This window comes from Podarcis liolepis, assembly GCF_965112155.1.
Source record: "Podarcis liolepis genome assembly, chromosome: 10".
NCBI classification, from domain to species: domain Eukaryota; kingdom Metazoa; phylum Chordata; class Lepidosauria; order Squamata; family Lacertidae; genus Podarcis; species Podarcis liolepis.
This window is the reverse complement of record NC_139562.1, coordinates 34043973-34063102: the sequence shown is the minus strand read 5'-3', so window position 1 is coordinate 34063102 and position 19130 is coordinate 34043973. Positions and strand designations below refer to the sequence as shown.

Here is a 19130-nt window from a genome sequence, read left to right as displayed (position 1 = left end):
CTAGATAAATGATAGTTAAATATATTTATTAGTGTTAAATAGTTTCAAACACTTAGAATTCCAAGTAGCAAATGTTTATTCCAATTTATTCTCATGGACTATCAGTTATGACTGTCATAAAAATTGATGTTACATAACTTACACAAAAAAGAATGTAGTATTTTAAACATAGTATACAGACAAACATTCAGTTGATTCAGTGTGATTTACAATGCAAAGAAGCCTCATTCCTTTCAAAAGTTATTCGGCCAGTCCTATTTACAGAATTGCATTTCATTCATATGACAGCTGAAGGAAACTTCCAAGTCCATTTCACTGTCTGCTCTTCAAAGTCTCCACCAACCTAGAAAGATTCAGCTTTGTGATTACATGTATATAGAATGACAAAGCAATTATGAAGACTTAGTTACAGCAAGATGCCTTGTAGCTCAGCAGGCTCTATGCTACATAGACACAACCTTAAGAATTTAACACCTGTGGTACTTACCACTCCATTGCCTCATCAAGTCCAGTGCCTTTGGTTGCAGATGTCTTGAATATCTGCCATTTTCTATCCTTCAGAGCTGGAAGTCCAAGTGCATTTGCCATTTCTGTTGGAGTCATAGCCTGTTCCATATCTTGTTTGTTTGCAAATACCACTAAAATGGCTTTCTTTAGTTCTTCCTCCTAAAAGAGGTGGCAGATTATGTCACAAAAGTGTATTATTAAGTCTTGCCTTGAGTCATGCAAAATACCTAAAGCACAGTAGACAGGCTGACTGAAAAACTGATTTTCAGTTATGGGTTTGGTTTTTTTTATTTACAATTTTAAAAAACTTACAAGTATTTAAGAATTCTCCTTTCCTGCTAGTTTTGCATTAGAAATCACTATATGAGAGAAGTTCCATTGATAAGGCTGTATTTGATGTTACATTATTAGGTGTGAGCGCTTATGTTCAGATGCTGAAGGTTCAAATGTATCATCCTTATAGCCATGCATCTAAATCGGGTGGGGACCTTGGGCCCTCCAGATGTTGCTGCACTACAACTCGCATCAGCCCCACCAAGCATAGACAATGGCCAAGGATGATGGGAACAACATCTGGAGGACTAAAGGTTCTCCACACCTGATCCAGATGTATTCTATGTGCAGTTGCCTGAACAGCTAAATCTTCCATGGCCGCTAGTATAAGATCAGGGGGTAGAAAAAGGCATTTAATGGATCCTCATGGTCTTAAAACACGCTTAGGAATGAAAAAATTAGTAAAGGCTAGTGGTATATAATCTCCTGCAGTGCCCCTAATCGCTTTGCACTGTTATTAACTGAAGGCAGCCAGAAACTTGAGCAAAATTACAAGAATCATCCCAATCCTTACTCTTTGCTCATGTGGTACAAGTACAGAAATCAATCACTTTGTATTTGCATATGACTTATGAAACACATTTGAAGTTCCAAAACTCCAAGGGATACACAGATGCTGCAACAGGTTGGGTGTGGAAATTTTCCCCCCACCAATAAATACATGAAAACTTACAGAAACAGCAGTACAAATCTAAAACACTCTCAGGTTGATAGTAAGGTTGATCAATTTCGTAATTGTTTGCCTAAGTTCACTGAGAGTGTCTAAAACTATCTTTTAAAAAACAACAAAAACAAAAGAACAAAAACCTCAGGTTTCCTACCTCCAGCATGGCAACAAGCTCAGACTTTGAAATTCCAATTCTGTCCCTGTCACAGCTGTCAACTACATAAATGACTGCATCTGTATTGGAATAGTAACACCTCCAATACGGCCTGGAAAATAAACATGTTATTATTTAAAATGTATCAGGTGAAACAATCACAGCTCAATCATCATTATTTCCTGGCTACCCTTTTCAGGCATACCCATAGATTAAACTTAGGAAGATTATGTCTGATAAAGGAAAAAACTAAACTCTGACATACAATCTCTAATTTTATGTCTTATCTACTAATATCTAGTAGCTAAACCCTCACACTATTTCCCATTTCTGTCACAAGCGGTCATAAACTGATCCAGTAACACTTGTGTGCCTTCAAAAATCCAGTCTACTTTCCATTATCAAGGAATTTTAGTGGCAAAAAAGGGAAATAAATCTTAGGAAGGGCACATAAAGTCAAGTTCAGGTTAAGCAGCTTCAAACCTACAAAGAAGTTCACCAAGTATGCTCAGTTCTGCTGAAGTAAGTAAGTTGCCTGCATGGGAAGTTATTTTTTCAAACTGGAATGTCATAATAAACATTTTAGAAATCAGATTTTTAACTGTATTGACAATTAGCAGTAAGAAAATAGGTTCTACCTAACTAAAATCAGGCCAATTTTGTAACACCAGATCATGTTCTTTTCTAACCATTGCGGAATTTCTTAAGGACCTCAAGCACTGAGTTAAATACAGTATTTCAGAAGCCATGTCCTGGGTTTGCACTCCTGTGCTTTTCCCCCCAGATGTGCTATACCTGATGCTTGTCTGTCCTCCTAAGTCCCAGACTTGGAACTTCAGATTCTTGTAGGTTACTGTCTCAACATTGAAACCAATTGCTGGAAAAGAAAAAAGTTCGTTGTTTTTAATGTTGCAAACCAAATCCTTTTGTGGAAATCTGAATATACAACATCTTTAATGGTACATATGTTAGTTTCTGTTCCAATACACTATTTTATGAGTCAATAAAATAGTGGCTTGCCAGTTGGAATGACCCACCCTCTCTTCCTCATGTGCTGCTCTGGGATTCTCCCAACTCCCTTCTGAACTACTTTTGGGGCAGAGTGGGGGAAGCCCCACTATTTAGGGGAAAGTCCTTGCACAGGGCTTCCACTGGCAAGGATTCTTAGGTGAATCCCTCCTACAATCCTGATTTTCTAATTAGGATGACCTAGAAACAAACCATAGGCTCATTTAGCGGGTATTTGTTCTGCCCATATTTGAATACACATTTCTGTAGCATTAATGTTAGATACTCAGGTTGCAATTCTATAAACATTTACTCAAGAATAAATCCCATTGAATTCAGTGGGGCTTACTTCTAAACAGACATCAATAGGATTCTGCTATCAAAGAGTTAGAAATTAGAATTTCTAATTTTTAGTGATTTAAGGCAGTAACACTGGGAGGAGCAGAGAGAGAAGAAACATCATGGTGCATCTGCAGCAGCGCAACTGGACTCCTTCATCTGCCCCAGCCGCAACAAAACATATCTTTCCCATATCAGTCTCCACAGAAGGGGTAGGCAACCTGCGGCCCATGGGCCACAAGCGGCCCAAGGGGGTCGTTTAACCGACCCATGAGCCACCCCTGAACCAAGCTGCCCTAAACTGGCACAGCGCGGGGACTCGCTTCAGCAGCGCCGGAAATCGCATCTGTGCAGACACAGAAAATTGTGGGCGCGTGCAATCTGGCCCTCAGAGGGATCTCCGCTGGAGTGAACCAGCCCAGGTGAGGTAAACCTTGCCGACCTCTGCTCTACAGCCACAGCAGGCGCTGCAACCTTCCAACAGTTTGACTTCACCTCCAAAGGTGCACTCCTCCATTATGTCCTGAGACAGACTGATGTCAATCAAATTACATCTGTTTTAGGTGCATTTCAGTAATTTGAGCTTGCCACATTTAAACCTTATTTAACAATGTATGAGTGAACAGAACATAGAGCATTGCATTACATGTGATGCATTGTGTTACATTTAGAAGAACACTTACTAGGAATGGTAGTCACAACTTCTCCAACTTGCAACCTGTAGAGAATTGTTGTCTTTCCTGCTCCATCTAATCCCAAAATTAGAATTCTCATCTCCCGCGTACCAAATAAACTGGAAAAGATGGTTGAAAAAAACCCACCTATAGAGAACAAGAATAATTGTCAAAACTGAACTGCATTATCATAGACTATCAAATATTAACAGCTTGTTTCCAAAGCTCTTGTGAAAAGAGGTAAGACAGATTTCTTGGGGAAAGGTCTTACAGTCATACCTCGGGTTACAGACGCTTCGGTATAAGAGCATACAAATTCTTCTCCAAGAAGAACAGAATGTAAGATTGTTCAACACTTGTTTTGTATAAGGCTCCTGCAAGTGTGCCCTATGATTCCTGTATATATACTATAATCTGGACAAAGAATCAGAGCTGGAAGGCACCCTGAGGATCATCTAGTCCAACCCCCTGCAATGCAGGAATAGGCAGCTGCAACCTTGGCGTTATCAGCTGCACGCTCTAACCAACTGAGCAAGGTAGACTCTCTATTAGACTTCTGCTGTAACTTCAATTCCTCCCTCCCCTATCTAGGTCTGGAGAGTTTCCAAAACAAATAAACTTCCTCAATACCAGAGTCACAGAAACCTCACAGAATTGTATAGGTAAAAGGGACAACACGGATCATGCTCTACCAACTGAGCTATCTCAGTGTCATATGAATAAAAGGACCCTACCCAAGAAGCCTACAATCACACCCTTGCTAATTGAACCACCACTCCAACCACACCCACACCCACAGAGTATCATTCAGATTTCACAAAATTACCTCTAAAGAGCACTCATACTGGCCACGCTCTTAAATCATGGTAAACCATAAACCATGATTTGTTGTGTATGAGCAAAATCACATATCACTCCTCCTGAGCTGGGAGAAATCAAATCATGATCCCCAGTGTTACATCATGGTTTGCTTCATTCCGACCAAACCCTAATCTGTAACCAAGATTTCTCCTTAATTTAGTAATCGTAGCCTGCTGGATCAAAACAAACCATTTGGACATAACGCCATGCCAAGCATTACGGTTTGTTTTCTCCTGCATTAGTTGGCAGGAGTGCAGAATCCCTTACTGGGGCCTGTCTCTTTCCACCAAAATCTGCTTTCCCCAAATTAAGAAGAAAAGCGGTCTTTCATTATGGAGCAGGCCACACAGGTACCTCAGAAGGCTGATAAACCCATGAAGACTCAACAGGCGGAGCCTTAACAATTATTTATTGAACAACAGCAATCTACAAAATCTTCCAGGACATTTTTTTCTTCTAGTCATCAGAAATAGGAAGTTACTTTGGTGAAACCAGACAGCCCAAGAAAACAAGCCTCCTGTAGGGTAAGTAATCATCCCTGAGCACTGGCCAGGCAGGCAAGGGCTGAGAAGAAGAAGAAGAAGAAGAAGAAGAAGAGTTTGGATTTGATATCCCGCCTTTCACTCCCTTTAAGGAGTCTCAAAGCTGCTAACATTCTCCTTTCCCTTCCTCCCCCACAACAAACACTCTGTGAGGTGAGTGGGGCTGAGAGACTTCAAAGAAGTGTGACTGGCCCAAGGTCACCCAGCAGCTGCATGTGGAGGAGCGGAGACTCAAACCCGGTTCCCCAGATTACGAGACTACCGCTCTTAAACCACTACACCACACTGGCTCTCTGAGAGCAGCTGGAGTCCAACAACATCTGGAGGGTTCCGGGATTTCCCGAGGAACGTGGTGGGTGTGCTGCTCCCAGGTCCTTCCCCAAAAGCGAAGTGGCTTCGGGTGGCGCTGGGAGAGGCGGGGCAGCGCGCGCACCGGAGGAAGGCGGAGCTGGCGCGGGAGCCCAGGCCAAGGACCAGGTGGGCGAGGACCCCGAAGGAACCTCCCCGCCCACGGCAGAGCAGCCGGGCGAAGGAAAGCCGGCCTCCTCAGCAGCGGCCGGGAGAAAGGGCGCCACGTAACGTTACAAGAAGGGAAGCGGGGAGGATTCCGCTCCGGGCAAGGCACTCGAAGGTGCACCTCCCTCCCGGGCTGCGTCTGGCCCAACGAGCTGCAGCGAGAGGGGATTTTTCCTACGGCCCCAGCCTGAGGGAAACTCCTCGTGAGGGGAAGCTCGCCTGCTGCGACACGGGAACGAGAAGCATCCCGGGGAAACGCAGCGCACCGAGTGGCCTCCCTCGGGGGGAGAGAGACACGCTCCTCTCTCTCGCCCCCGCCGTTTCCAGGCGACCTGCTTCCCGCCCGGCCTGCAGCTGCGCCACCGCTTCACCCGCCCCGCTTCTCCCTCAGCAGCCCGGCCGCCTCAGGGCCCTTTCCTCACCCATGGCTGAGGCGCTTTCCCGCGTCGCTTCCCTCTCAGAGAAACCGCGCCGACCCCCTGCGCCGCCGCGGCCGCCGCCGTTAACCCGGAAGTTGGCCGCGAAGCTGCTGCTTCCACGTCGACCGCCTCCCTCACAGCCGCTGGGCACACGGAAAGCAAAGCAGGGGCAGCGCTCCGATTAGGGCTTTCGACACGAGGGGACGGAGCGCGGCGCCGACGGAGCTGAAAAGGGCTTCCGCCGCCACTCCTGTCAGGTGCTAAGGCTAGTGGGGATCGTGTGGCAGTGACCCCCTTTAAAAAAAAAAATCTTTTCACGATTTAAACAGTTACGTGACGAATCTGCCGTTTCGAAACGAGATGCCGCTTCCTTGCTGGAAAGTAGCGGCAGGAGGCGTGAACCGCTGGAGGGGTCACATGAGCTGCGGGGGCGGGGCGTTCTTGGCCCGCGTGGCGCCACGAGGGGATTCACGTGGTGAGGACGCGCGCCTCGGTTTGGCTGAAGGAAAAACCCGTGGACTGGCTAGCGCTTTCATGTTACGGGAGCAGCGTCTAGGATCTTCCCTTATAAATAAACATTTGGTAGGATTAGTCCCCGGTGCGCAAAGGATGGTGCTTGACAGGCGAGCAACTTGTTATAGGAAGGTAGAGCAGAGGTTGCTGTAAAATATACACACTAATGCATGATCTCTGTAATCGTGAGTGGCAAGCAGAAATTAAACTGCAAAGAAGTCCGCTTCATTACTAGCTTCCAGAGGCGATTCAGGAATCAGGATACTGCTTGGGCACAACATTGCCCTCAGCTGAAGTGTTTCATGATAAGCTTTTAGAGAAAACCCAAAAACAATAGCACTCTACTATGTATGCATCAGGTTAAGGTGCTCAAGGGTGCACACAGGGATAACCTGTAGCTGTCAAGTCCCCTGGAAGTATAGTCTGGAACAGCCTTGTAATTAAAACATTCAGCTGGTAATTAGGCAACATAGAATTGCATGCAGGTGAATGAGCACAATCACTTCTTTGTGCCCAGCAGGAAGAACAAGTGGTTTGAGTTCTTCAACGGCCAGCCCACAGCAGGTTGAAGAATTTTTTATTTTTGGTAGGCTTTTGTGGCCTTATTTAAAAGACTGTTCTGGAAGTAACACCTCATATTTTTGATGAACAGGGATAGAGTGACATGAGGGTTAAGTTTTAAAATCAGTGAGGGTTTTAATGGTTTAAGCACATCATCCACTTTTGAATGGAGAAGTTTTCACAATGAATACGTACACAATAAAATAAGTAAAATCTGGTAATCTAGATTCCCCAGGATACATTGCTTTCCCTTTATCCCTAACTGCATATTATACAAAACTACAAAACTATTACTACTTCTCTTTTGGAAGCAGTAAGGCAAGAGTACAGCTGACGTGGAGAGTGGTTACTTATGAAGTGGATTGATTGGTTTTCTACTTCTATTTTGGCAATCATCAAAGAATTGAATCCCAAAAAACAATCTTTATTCCCATCGGCATGGTTTGTACTTGTTACAGCTGTGAAAAATCAGCCAAGATCCCATTTCTGATTAATCTGTTCTTTTAAATTACATCTCCTTTCCATAATAGTTTTGTTTTGTATGTATGTATGTATGTATGTATGTATATTTTAAAAATGTTTATTCCCCCCCCTTCAATAGGTGGAAATAGAAAAAATTACACAAAACTGATTCATTATTTGAATGAAAAAATATAGCAAAATAGTTTTGACCATAATTTAGAAAATGACACTTATACAAAAAATAACTTCAGTGAGGCAAAAGCATAAGTCTTCAGGTCCTTGATAGCCTCAGTAGTCCACGGATACGTCTAACGAGTGCTTGAATGAAAGTGTAGCGTGATCGGACCTTAGAATAGAGGCTTTCAATGTCAAGGAGCTTCTTCTGCAGCGATTCCCCAAAACTGTTGATGGCTTCAATCTGAAGCTGGAGGAGTGGAGAAAAAAATAATGTAACTTCTGTTCATTACACCCTGCTTTTTAAACATACATACATACATACATACATACATACATACATTTCTTATTTAGAAATACCAGCTCTCACATAAAGTCTAATTAAAGTTATGTGGCTTTGTGAGGGGAAGGCATATCACAAACCCCTGAATGATAAAACATTGGTCTCAATGAGTTATTTCTCAAGCTGTTAGGAAAAAAAATCAAAGGATCAGGGATAACTGCAATCTTAACAATGTACTCCTTTTAAATTTTATTTCAGAAGGATCTCTCGTCCAGAAGTGGAAATGTAACTTGTCATCTTCAGTAATTATGCAAGATATAATGGGAAGCATGAATGATGTTCTATAAGTTCATCAGAGTTTATTCTATGTTTCTTCCCAAATAGAAAAATGAACTAGGTTACAGCTCGTTTGTCTGGAGCAGATAAAGTCAAAGCAGCAGCAGAACCAGAAGAGGAGTAGGTGCAGCCTCTTCTTCAGGAGTCCACACATCACACTAAAGCAAGGTTTAGCTTAGCATTATGTGTGAACTGAGCCACTGTTTCCAGAAAAGACTATTTGAAAGATCTTACCTGATCTATATCAAGTTGACTCACTCTGCTCAATCCACTTTTAAAATCGAAGTTAGGATCTGAATTGAAGGTATCTTGGAATTTTAAAAAATGACAATAGTTATTTGTAGGTACAAAACAAGCTTTCAAAATGTATAACATAAAACAATTTATAGGACTGTAGCCTATGTGCCATAGAGAGCACTTTCAGCTTAGTAGATATGATAGGATTGTGCTTTAAGATTTCTAGCTTGTTTTGTCTATACAGTAATCGCCTCTCTATACCGTATCATCTTCCTATCCTAATTTTTCACCAAAACATACAGGTAGAAGTGACTTACTTGTCCCAGGCAACCAAACTGGTTTTCCTTTAAGTCAACCTCTAGCTTTCAACTTGGCGAAGCCACGACCTGAATTTCTGTGACTTGTATGCAGGTGCAACAGTAATACACCTGGCTTCAGCTGGTGGCATCATTAATCTTCCGCAACCCACAAACCAGTGCCATAAAGTATCTGAACACATGGGGGCACAGACAAAGATTCCACACTATATAGGAAAAGGTAGTCAACTCATTCTTTCTTTTGAACTGAGAGGAAACATGACTTGGGAAATCTGAAACTTGCTGGTGGAATCTCTCCCCATCAAACTCCCTTATCAATATTATCTGTCCCCCATCTACCACCCCCATAAAACTACTTGGCTAACCCCCAAAGGACTCCTCCTGAAAGGACCTATTGAGTTCACCTCTTGAGGAGGTAGCTCAAAACTTTACAACATTCAACAAGTTTGCTGAACTTAAAATAATAAAGTACTTCAGTGTACATTTTGTTGAACAAGAGACACCTATTTTTAATGCAGCTGTGTTTGATAATCCAATTAAAACCAGTCCAATAAATGCAAGAAATCCCTCCCCGCACTACTGTGGTGCAGCAATTGCCAAAACTGCATTCAAACACATACTGCTTGCACCAAACAAAAGTAATGTTTATGACTGAATAAAAAATTGTTACTTACTTAAGCAGGCTAAAAACCATTCAGAATTCTTAATTACACTGTCATAACCTAGTGTGTAACTTTAATCACACAGCATAATACAAGAATCCCTAAAAGTCTAAGGAAAACTACCTTGTAATCTTCTGCTCTTTATCCGATTCCTCGAGGCCAAAAGAGAATCTTGAGAATCCGTCGGGGTACAGTGTAGCAGATAGTGTTCCAGGTGCCGCCAAAGAATGAAAAGGCACGTTTCTATAATATCTGCAAGCATTTCTAGTAAAGGAAAATGCATATAGATAGAGAGAGAATTTGGAAATGAGGGCTCCTAAGAGCCCCTATATTGCCTCAACATTGTTCTAGAAAACTTAACCATCTTTAAGTACTAACACAAACAAGACCACATTTCTCCAGAGCAGGTCTTTCCCCACAACATTCATGCATATTTCCAAAACACAGGTAGGAGACAAAACTGTTGTTGATACTGTCCTATTGTTATCATCACCATAAACAACATCATATTTATACTCTGCCTTTTTCCCTGACTGGACTCAAGGCAACTTACAGATAAAACCAAAACCACTAAAAACATAGAAAAATTAAACATTGAAACATATTTTTTTATATGTAATTAGCTTGAATTCTATCAAACATACATAATTACAAAAAAGCAACAGCACAGCACTAGTCCCTTTATTTAAAAGCAGTCAATTCCCAAAAGGCTGTTGGAACAAGAAGGGAGGAAGCCTGTCTAGTTTCCCTAGGGAGGGGGGGGGGTTCCAAAGTCACAGAGAAGGCCCTCCCTACACTGGTAATTTCCCAAACAAACATGTGTAAGAAGAAACTGCAGGCCACCTTACCACCAACACACACTACTAAAGCATTAAACAATTTAACAGTTTTGCATTACATGTCCAACAAACAAAAAAGAAATTAAGAAACCCTTAAGACCAGAAACTACTTCTGCCTCTTAAAAAGGGACAGAACCTTCTCTCTTACTATATTCCCCTGTTTACGAATGAGATTCATATCAGTAACCAAAAACAGGGTTTTGACATTTTCTTATGTTACACTGTAAAATTCATTCTGATAAATTTGAAGGGCACTGGAGCTAGTTTCTAGACCAGTGATAATGCAGTTTTGTAATATAAATTATTCATTGTTAACCACACATCTGAATGAAGGAGACACTTCCATCTATCTGTAAGTAAACATCACAAGTTCAGGTTTGCAAGGAGTGAGTCCTTAGTTGGGTACCATACCCTGCAAGGTTTCATGATCTAGAAAAGTCAATATTTAAAGTGTGAAGATTGACGAATAAGCCCCTCTCTCCCTCAGATTTCATGAACAAGTTCTGAATTTCCAATTTTTAAAAAAAGCTGACTTAGAAATTTCACCAGTAAAATTTTCAGTGTCTCGTCATAATTATCAAAAGATACAGCAACACAGAGAAAGCAACTTGGCTCGATTGTTGATCAACTTCACCAACCGTCGCTTTGCCAAGATGTATTTTTGGGTAGTAGAAATTTTGTCTACTCCAGCGAGCATAACTGACTGGCACAACTGTGAAAAGAACAAACACACATATAAAGACATACTAGACATACTACCATGCAGCTGTTCACTAAAGTGTGTAGGAGCCCTACAGACTCCACTACACAGAAAATCTGACTTTATCCTATTTTACAGAAAACTTAAAAACATGTTAATGGGAAGCTTTGGATTTATGACTACTTTTGTTCTTAAAAGAAATCAACTTACATATTTTCAGACAAACTAATCCCTAACCTGATAATCTCTGCGAAGTTTGATGGGGAAAAATAGTTTAATTATGTAATTTTATTCTATCAGGGAAAGTAAAAATGTTTAGATGTGTCTAAACCCAGAATGTTTACCTCACACTAGCCCTTCTGAGAGTTAATAAGTATAAATATAGATGTTGAAAGAAAATCCCAACAGGATGCTTTTCTGGAATGTTAGAACAATGTTATGGCCACTGATACATTTACTAAGCTTTCCTTCACCAACTGGTTATTTACAATAATGATACATTCTTTTGCATAATAAATCTGAAGGAGACTCAAAGGAACAGAAGTTGGTTACCTCTTTTATCTCATCTGGTGGCAGTTGCTCCACATTCTGCAACTTGCTAACACTCTGACGATGGCTGTCGTAGTAACTGAAGAAGTCATTGGCACTCTGCTTTAACAGATAGACAATTATACCCAAGCCAGGCAAACGCCAATAAGGAATCACCGCTGCTTGTGGATCTAAAACAGATGACAATCTGAGTTTTAAAAATTAGCTTAAACTCCCTGAGGGGCGGTAGTTAAAGCCTAAATTTATAAACATTTAAATTAATTTAATATATAGATAAATACAAAGATAAATGGATGTAACCGCATTACTTATTTTGTGATAGATGTTTCACACAACCAAATACGGCTATCTGGGCAGTATTTTCAAAGCCTAATCACTATTTCTGTCATATAAAACTGCTGGCAAGATATAAGACTGATATATAAGACATAATAATAAATAAGCTGTTTAAAAGCCTGATCCACTATAGAAAATTTTTCAAACCTTCCTGCAGCATCTCATAACACAATGTAAAGGGAATTTTCAGTATATGAGAAAGAACATGCCGAGTTTCGTTAACTTCTTGCCAGTGTTAACTCAGCTTCTGGAATACAGTACCTGTTCTACACCAGTAAAACCACAAACCAACCTTGTCGAGGTCCATCTCGATTCGTGGTCTCAGACAGGCTAGGAGTGAAGAGGCAAACTGTGTGCTCAAAGGTGGGGGCACACTGCATCATCAGCAACTGGCAGTATTCCATCACATTGGCACAGATCTGCAGAGGAAGATAAAAAGCAAGAACAGCAACATCCTTAGGATAATGGCAAAAAAGGAGAAACAGACATTTTACCATTGTGAAAAAGGGACTTTTAGTTGTATTACTCAGCAGAGGCTCACCTGTTGCATGGCCAGTTCAATTTCATCTCTCTTGTTCACTTTGTCTCCCTCTGCTTGATCGTCTTGCAGCTTAAACTGACGCAATCTATCACCACCACCAAACCTTGTTAGGAGGCCCAAGCACTGGCGCTGAAAATCAAAGGAATGTAGAGAAACTGATGGCTGTTTCCGCCTGCCAGGTATAGCTGCTTGTTATCTATTGCATGTCTGTCATGCCAGGGAGGCGGGAGTTGAATTCAAACCATTAACACGAAACAGTTGCTGTGATCATAAAATTGCATACCTGAAATCGCCCAATATGTCCTTGCAGTTCAATCTGCATCCCTTCAGTAACATCAAGGTCAAAATCACCTAGTGCACCTAATGAAATATAATACAATGGGGGCTCAATACTTATTTTTATTCTTCTTCTGGTTAGAATGCATAATCAAATAAGCGACACATAAACATTAGCCCAAGAGTTTTTGTGAACTTGACACGCCTATTCAGTTCTATGCAAGTCAAAAGTTTGCACATACTTTTACGAAGGTGACTTTGATGAAAGAGATATTTGTATGTAACAAAGTTAATGATTAGAATGACTATAAACTGGCTGCCAAAGGTACCCACCAGGCAGAGCAGCTTTGCTGATTATCCCAGTCAGTAAGGCCAGTTCTTGCAACGACCCCACACTGACTTCTTGACACCGCAAGATTGCTTGGATAGTATCTGAATGTGATATTAGGAACTGCAAAACCTATAACGAAACAAGAAAGTATATACAGAAATAAAAATAAAATACAATTAAGAACTTTAGGACAACGTATCAGTAGAGGAGGCTTGGAAATAACAAAACACGAAGTCTGCTGTGGGAAGGAGTAACAGTAATGAATAGCCGACACCACTAGGAATTTCTTGCATTTTCCCTTACCTGTCCTGCAGCCTGTGCGTGCTCTGCCATACTTGATGTGAGGATGACCTGGCACAGCTGAAGAGCTGGCAGAAGAATCTGGCGATAGCGTTCTACAGGAGCCGGAATAAAGACGGGGGTTTCTCGCATTCCAAATATTCTGAAGAAAGGAGATAAAAGAAAATGAGAAAGTAATTAACTGGTAGATTTTTAAAAACATCACAGCAACTCATCAGAACATAAAGTTATGAAAGCTGAGCGCTGCCCCCACTCTCTGTCAAGTGGTAGCAAAAGTCCAGTGGGTTCCAGGAGCTCCCCAGGGTTTGTCCTCCTTTGAAGAATCAAAGACGTGGAGGAGACTGACATAGCTTTAAGAAATATAATTGATTCACATATTTACACCCTCAGTCTGCAAGGAGAGAGTCCAAATCTTATGGCACGGTCATCTCAAGAGAGGCTTGTTCCTATCAACAGTGCAGCACAGGAGTCAAAGGCTGCAGAGCTACTTATAGTGAAATAATTTTGTACCACATCTCCAGCAAACATGCACTATTACTAATATACTTATACCTGTTTGGATAGGATCCTTCCTGACACAGCAGCATGAATTCAATGAAGGCATATAAATGTTAATCGTTGTAAAACACAGAGTGGGGCCTCAGCATTGAGAGATTTTGTTCTCAGGATGTGTTCGCAACTTGGGACATAACTCTGAGGAAAAATTGTATGACACTTACCCCTGCTGATCTGTTTCCGGTCGCATGTCATATACCTGACACTGGGCAAGCTTCACAATCACTCCAGATCTACGTAACTCTAGTGCTCCCTGCTGTATTTTGGCCACTTTGGTCAGGAATGCCTGAAACATATTGTAAAAAAGAAAGAAAATGAATTTCAAAAAGAACATAGGACAATATTTTTGTTTAAGTATTTTTCTGTCAGCAACCTTAAAACATACCCTCAAGTTAAAACACAAAAACTGAATTAAATTTGTTTATTTAACTCATCCAATGGACGTGATTTAAAATACACTTATTTAGAATTCTAGGATTTAAAAGCAACTTGGAATAACACATGGTGTTGCACTAATCTAAGAAATTGCTGAGAGGTTTTTTTCCTATGAACTGATCCCCCATAACATGTCATAAACTGCATTTGAAATGCTTCTAAGCCTCAGAGGCAACTTGCCATGCAGAACTGGGGTGTGTGTGTGTGTGTGTGTGGAAAAGCTGCAGGTCAAGAAATTCTAAATTCTAAAGCACCCGCAACTTGTTGAATTAGGTTTTCAGATTTCGGATACTGGCTATACAGGCTACTGCCCCTTAAAAGACAAGCAATTGCTGAGGAGCAGAAAGGGAAATCTCGCCTGATCCAGTACAGCAGAGCAGATCCAGAACTTGCTATGTACAGAAGTGGAGAAAAGACTAGGATGGAAGTAGGAATCCTAGTCCACCAACCTGACACACCTTTCTTTCTTCAAAGAACTTTCCTACAGCTGGAGAGGAGAACACCCTGTGTTTTATACAACTAAGTAAGCTATAAGAAGTATGAGGATAAGACATCTCTATCTAGTTAATATTTGTAATAGGAACCCTGATGTGACACAACACTTATTAAGCCAGGTTATGCATGAGGTCCATGAACCCACACACAGTTTCTTTTGCTCTTGCCGTGGTTCCACCTGTCGTACAAATAGAGAAACAAGCCAGGAAGCTACAACTGACCATAGCTTCCCATTATGCACAAACTGGGAACAGTGACTCCCAAACATGCCAGTACCGTCTTCCCCCAAAAGTTAAGACATCCCCCCAAAATAAGACCTACTTCCAGTTTTGCCTCTCGCTGTAATATAAGGCATCCCCCCTGAAAATAAGACCTCCCCGATAATAAGGCCTCCCCCAAACATAAGGCCTCCCCGGAATATACGGTAAGGCCCCTGAAGCTACCGTAAGGCGTCTGACTCCTCTGGACCGTAGCAGCGGGCGCCACCGCGCAGCTCACTGATTGGCCGCAGGGCAGCCGGAGCTGTTCAGGCAGTGCAAGGTCTCTTTAAATCAGAGAGCCCATGCGGCCGCCAGGACAATCTGCCGCCTGCTGCTCGCTCTGCCCTGACGGAGTCTGGCTGACTCACAGACAATAAATGTGTACCATATTCTTCTTCATGGAAAAATAAGACATCCCCTGAAAATAAGACCTAGCACATCTTTGGGAGCAAAAATTAATATAAGACACTGTCTTCTTTTTGGGAAAACAGGGTATATGAAACCATGTTTTAAAGTTATCTTGCAAATCTTGGCTTGTTTGGATGCCATACACCACAATTCCCAGTTTGCGTGTAACTTACTTATCAAACCTTTATTAGGCATTGTGCAAATAAAACCATAAAAGAGGAAATAACATATAAAAGCCTTGAAATATATATAAAAGGCAGCAGTTGGCTACATACATATATATATATATACATATAAAATCAGTGGTTTTCGTTGTTAACCTGCTCCTTGGAGGACTGCTACCAAAAACTCGGCTACCCCCGCCGTTACCCTTTGGTCGACATCGGATAGGCAGAATCCCACACATTCACCTTGCTGGGGTTCCAGACCACCCAAAAGAGGGGACAGCACGCGTTGACGTGGGATACTGTACAATGGGCAATGAAAGAGAATATGCTCTACAGTGTCCGGGACATTCATAGAACATCTGCAGAATCTCTTGTTTCTAGGAATGTTTTGATATCTTCCCCTGACAAATGCTGAGGGAAAAACATTCAAACGGGCCAGCATAAAAGCCCTACGTTGGGCTGGGATTATTAATTTAGTGACGTAATTGGCTCTGCTATCTAAGATATTTAAATCATAGAATATGGGGGAGCAAATTTTGTTTACAGCTGCCATAATATTTTGTCTCTCGACATCCTTTAGTCTAGTTAGGATATTATGGAAAATGTATTGCTCATTAGAATTGTACAGGGGCTCCAGCTCGATGCCTAAAGATTCAATCTTTTTTTCGAGGTACTGATACCATCTTGATTTATAGGAGTCTTTGAGCAAATCAGCGAGCAGACTTGATGGAGGGCAGCGAAAATGGCAGCGTAACCAGTACTTTATTGAGGTGGACCATGCCCAATATTCCATTGTGTGTATGCCTATTTCTGCACACATTGTTTCATATTTGATCACAGCTGGGAGTCCAAGAATACGTCTCAGAAAGCTGGAGTGAATCTTTTTTAAATCACTGTTATATGCTTGGACCCATAGCGGGATTCCATAGAATATCTGGGATTGCACTTTTGTTTGAAATATCTGATTGGCCGCAGGAATAAATTGATTACCTTTCTGATAATAAAAACGGGCAACTGCTGATGAGGTACACTTTGCCTGTTTTATGGCATTTGTGCGATGATTTGCCCACCCTAAATTGCTCTGGAATAAGATTCCCAGATACCTATAGATTTTCACTTGTTGGATTTCTTGCCCTCTTATTTTCCATTTCTCTAATTTCCAACCATTCGAGAAGACCAAAATTTTTGTCTTCTCATAATTTATAGAGAGTTTGTTACATTCGCAGTAAAGGATCAGAGAAGATATAAGACGTTTCAGACCCAAGCTCGTTAATGATAGTAGGACAGCATCGTCTGCGTATAATAAGAGAGGAACTGGTTTCTGATTAAGTTTAGGGGCATGTGATTCTATTTTTTGGAGGTGATCTGGCAAGTCTGATAAAAATAAATTAAATAGAAAGGGAGCGAGAATACACCCTTGTTTTACCCCTTTCGAGTTTGGGATGTCTGATGAAAGGTGACCTTTGGTGTTAAGTTTGACTTGACAGGTATTGGAAGAGTATAGATTTTGTATTAGAATCAATAAGCGCTGATCAATTTTTAATTCTGCGAGTTTCCTCCACAGCTTTGGGCGGTCAATTGAGTCGAATGCACCACGGAAGTCTACAAAAGCAGCATATATCTTAGATTGCCTTTGGGATCTATATTTTTCAACCAAATGCATAAGTATAAGGCAGTGGTCTAATGTAGAGCAACCTTTGGAGAAACCTATTTGTTCTTTCCCTGGTAAATTTAGATTTTTCATCCAGGTAAGAAGTTTAGATAAAAGGTGCTTAGCGTAGATTTTCCCTATCACTGATAATAGGCTTATCGGTCTGTAATTCCTTGGTTCTTTTGGGTCGCCATTTTTAAAGATTGGGATAATTATTGATCTTAACCATATCTCAGGTATGATCCCATATTTATCTATGAGAGTAAACAATTGAGCTAAGGGTTCTGCCCACCAATCTATATAGGTCTTGAATAATTCTATTGGTAGACCGTCTGGCCCAGGAGATTTCCCCGATTTGAAATTTTTAACTATCTCTCTAATTTCCTCTTCTTCTACCCTTGGCCACTCCTGGAGTTTATTGATTTTATTTTTAATGGTCTCATTTCCTTTGAGTTCACTGTGTAGATTGTTAAATACAGATGTGAAGTATTGGGACCATTTGGATTCTGCAATTGGTGGTAGAGTTAGTTGGTTTTCGGCTTTCAATCCTCCGTACACTAGGTTCCAGAACGCTTTGTTGTTTTTACTCTGAATTGAGTCGAGTAATTGTAGCCATTTTTGGGTTGCATATTTCTGTTTCTTTTCGGCCAGAATGTAATGGTATTGTCTTTTTTCATCAAGATAAGAGGGCTCTAGTTTAGCGCGATTATTTTTAAATGTTTGACGCAGCTTTCTTTTTAGCTGGAAACATTCATCATCAAACCAAGGGCTAGCGCTATGTTTAAGTACCCAAACTTTAGGTGGAGTACTAAGCTCTACGAACATTTGGAAGATTTCATTATAAATTTTCGGAATATCACTGTAGGGATTAGTGGTCTTTAAGTTGGATAATACTTGTTTTCTCAGGTTGGCTGTAAGTTTTTGCCCCACTGCTGCACTCGTTTCCTGGGACCATTTTAAATGGGTCATTTGTTTGTATTGAGAAGGTTCTATGATATTGTACTTGGTTATTTTGGTTTCGTCCTTTAAGTTAATAGACAACAATAATGGCTGATGGTCGCTTTCAGTACGCGTTCCAATTTTGAGGTCCATGATTGAATTTATAATATTATAAGGGACAAGAATATAGTCGATGACACTGCATCCTCGGGGGGAGAAGTATGTAAACTCCCCGCTTCTATCGCCTTTTGTTGAACCGTTCACAATCTGCAAATTAAAGTTGTTACATAATTCAAGTAGGCGTAAGCCTTCGTTGTTTACAACCCTATCTCTGGAGAATCGTCCTATTTTCAGGGCATGTGCGATATCATTATCAGTATTCCAATTTAGTTTGCTACATAGTTGTTCATTGTTGGTTCCCACTCTGGCATTAAAATCACCTGCTATTATCAGTGAGGCATTTGGGTATTTATCGGTCAAATTTTCTATATAAAAGGTTAGTTGTGACCAATTTTCACTGCTGCTGTTGTTTTTGGTTGGGGGGATATAGACATTTACAAGTAGCAAAGTATCGTCTTTTTGGGTTAAAAGTAGAGCTTGTGCAAGTGGTAAGCATTTTTCTAGCTGCTTGATTTCAAACCCTAAGTTGTCTTTGATCATGCAACAGAACCCTGCTTTCGGCCGGCCCTTCGTGTTTGTTTTCACTGCGGGTTTCGTATAGGAGGTGAATCCATTGATTTTAATATCTCTAGTTGACCATGTTTCTTGTAGAAGTATTAATTC

At 41.1% G+C, this 19130-nt stretch overlaps 2 protein-coding genes and 1 long non-coding RNA gene across 7 annotated transcripts in view; 1 reads left to right on the top strand and 2 right to left on the bottom strand.

The window, feature by feature from the left end:
- Positions 1-9: 9 nt before the first annotated feature.
- Positions 10-6174, bottom strand: ARL1 (ARF like GTPase 1). Of its 2 annotated transcripts, none has more exons than XM_083462845.1 (6): positions 6024-6174; positions 3692-3829; positions 2457-2538; positions 1662-1773; positions 488-666; positions 10-343 (listed from the first exon to the last, which is right to left on the bottom strand). In XM_083462845.1, exons 1-6 carry the CDS (start codon positions 6025-6027, stop codon positions 313-315), a joined length of 546 nt encoding a protein of 181 aa, XP_083318971.1. In that variant the 5' UTR covers positions 6028-6174; the 3' UTR covers positions 10-312. The 2 variants fall into 2 exon arrangements, with proteins under 2 accessions (XP_083318971.1, XP_083318972.1); XM_083462846.1 differs by having other exon boundaries at positions 3692-5107; positions 5372-6173.
- Positions 6175-6509: 335 nt separating this feature from the next.
- Positions 6510-8492, top strand: LOC310687593. 2 transcript variants are annotated; one of them, XR_014516487.1, is made up of 3 exons: positions 6510-6602; positions 7054-7119; positions 8398-8492. It is a non-coding gene; the product is annotated as an uncharacterized lncRNA (long non-coding RNA). The 2 variants fall into 2 exon arrangements; XR_014516488.1 differs by lacking the exon at positions 8398-8492 and adding an exon at positions 8272-8369.
- Positions 7205-19130, bottom strand: part of NUP205 (nucleoporin 205) — a 43426-nt gene continuing 31500 nt past the window's right edge. For all 3 annotated transcript variants that reach the window (XM_083462843.1, XM_083462844.1, XM_083462842.1), the window contains exons 33-43: positions 14157-14278; positions 13441-13579; positions 13140-13266; positions 12814-12890; positions 12531-12659; positions 12282-12408; positions 11657-11823; positions 10993-11116; positions 9689-9817; positions 8584-8657; positions 7205-7980 (exon numbers count right to left, since the gene is read on the bottom strand). In XM_083462843.1, the coding sequence (XP_083318969.1) occupies positions 7828-7980; positions 8584-8657; positions 9689-9817; positions 10993-11116; positions 11657-11823; positions 12282-12408; positions 12531-12659; positions 12814-12890; positions 13140-13266; positions 13441-13579; positions 14157-14278 (1368 nt within the window). In that variant the 3' untranslated portion in view covers positions 7205-7827. The remainder of the gene's footprint in view (positions 7981-8583; positions 8658-9688; positions 9818-10992; positions 11117-11656; positions 11824-12281; positions 12409-12530; positions 12660-12813; positions 12891-13139; positions 13267-13440; positions 13580-14156; positions 14279-19130) is intronic.

Bases quoted from the DNA above. Each gene is read 5' to 3' on its own strand.
- ARL1 (XM_083462845.1), bottom strand. The intron at 1,774-2,456 runs GTATAGCACATC...TTTATTTTCCAG, and splicing joins GGAGGACAGACAAGCATCAG to GCCGTATTGGAGGTGTTACT. The intron at 344-487 runs GTAAGTACCACA...GAATCTTTCTAG, and splicing joins CTTGATGAGGCAATGGAGTG to GTTGGTGGAGACTTTGAAGA.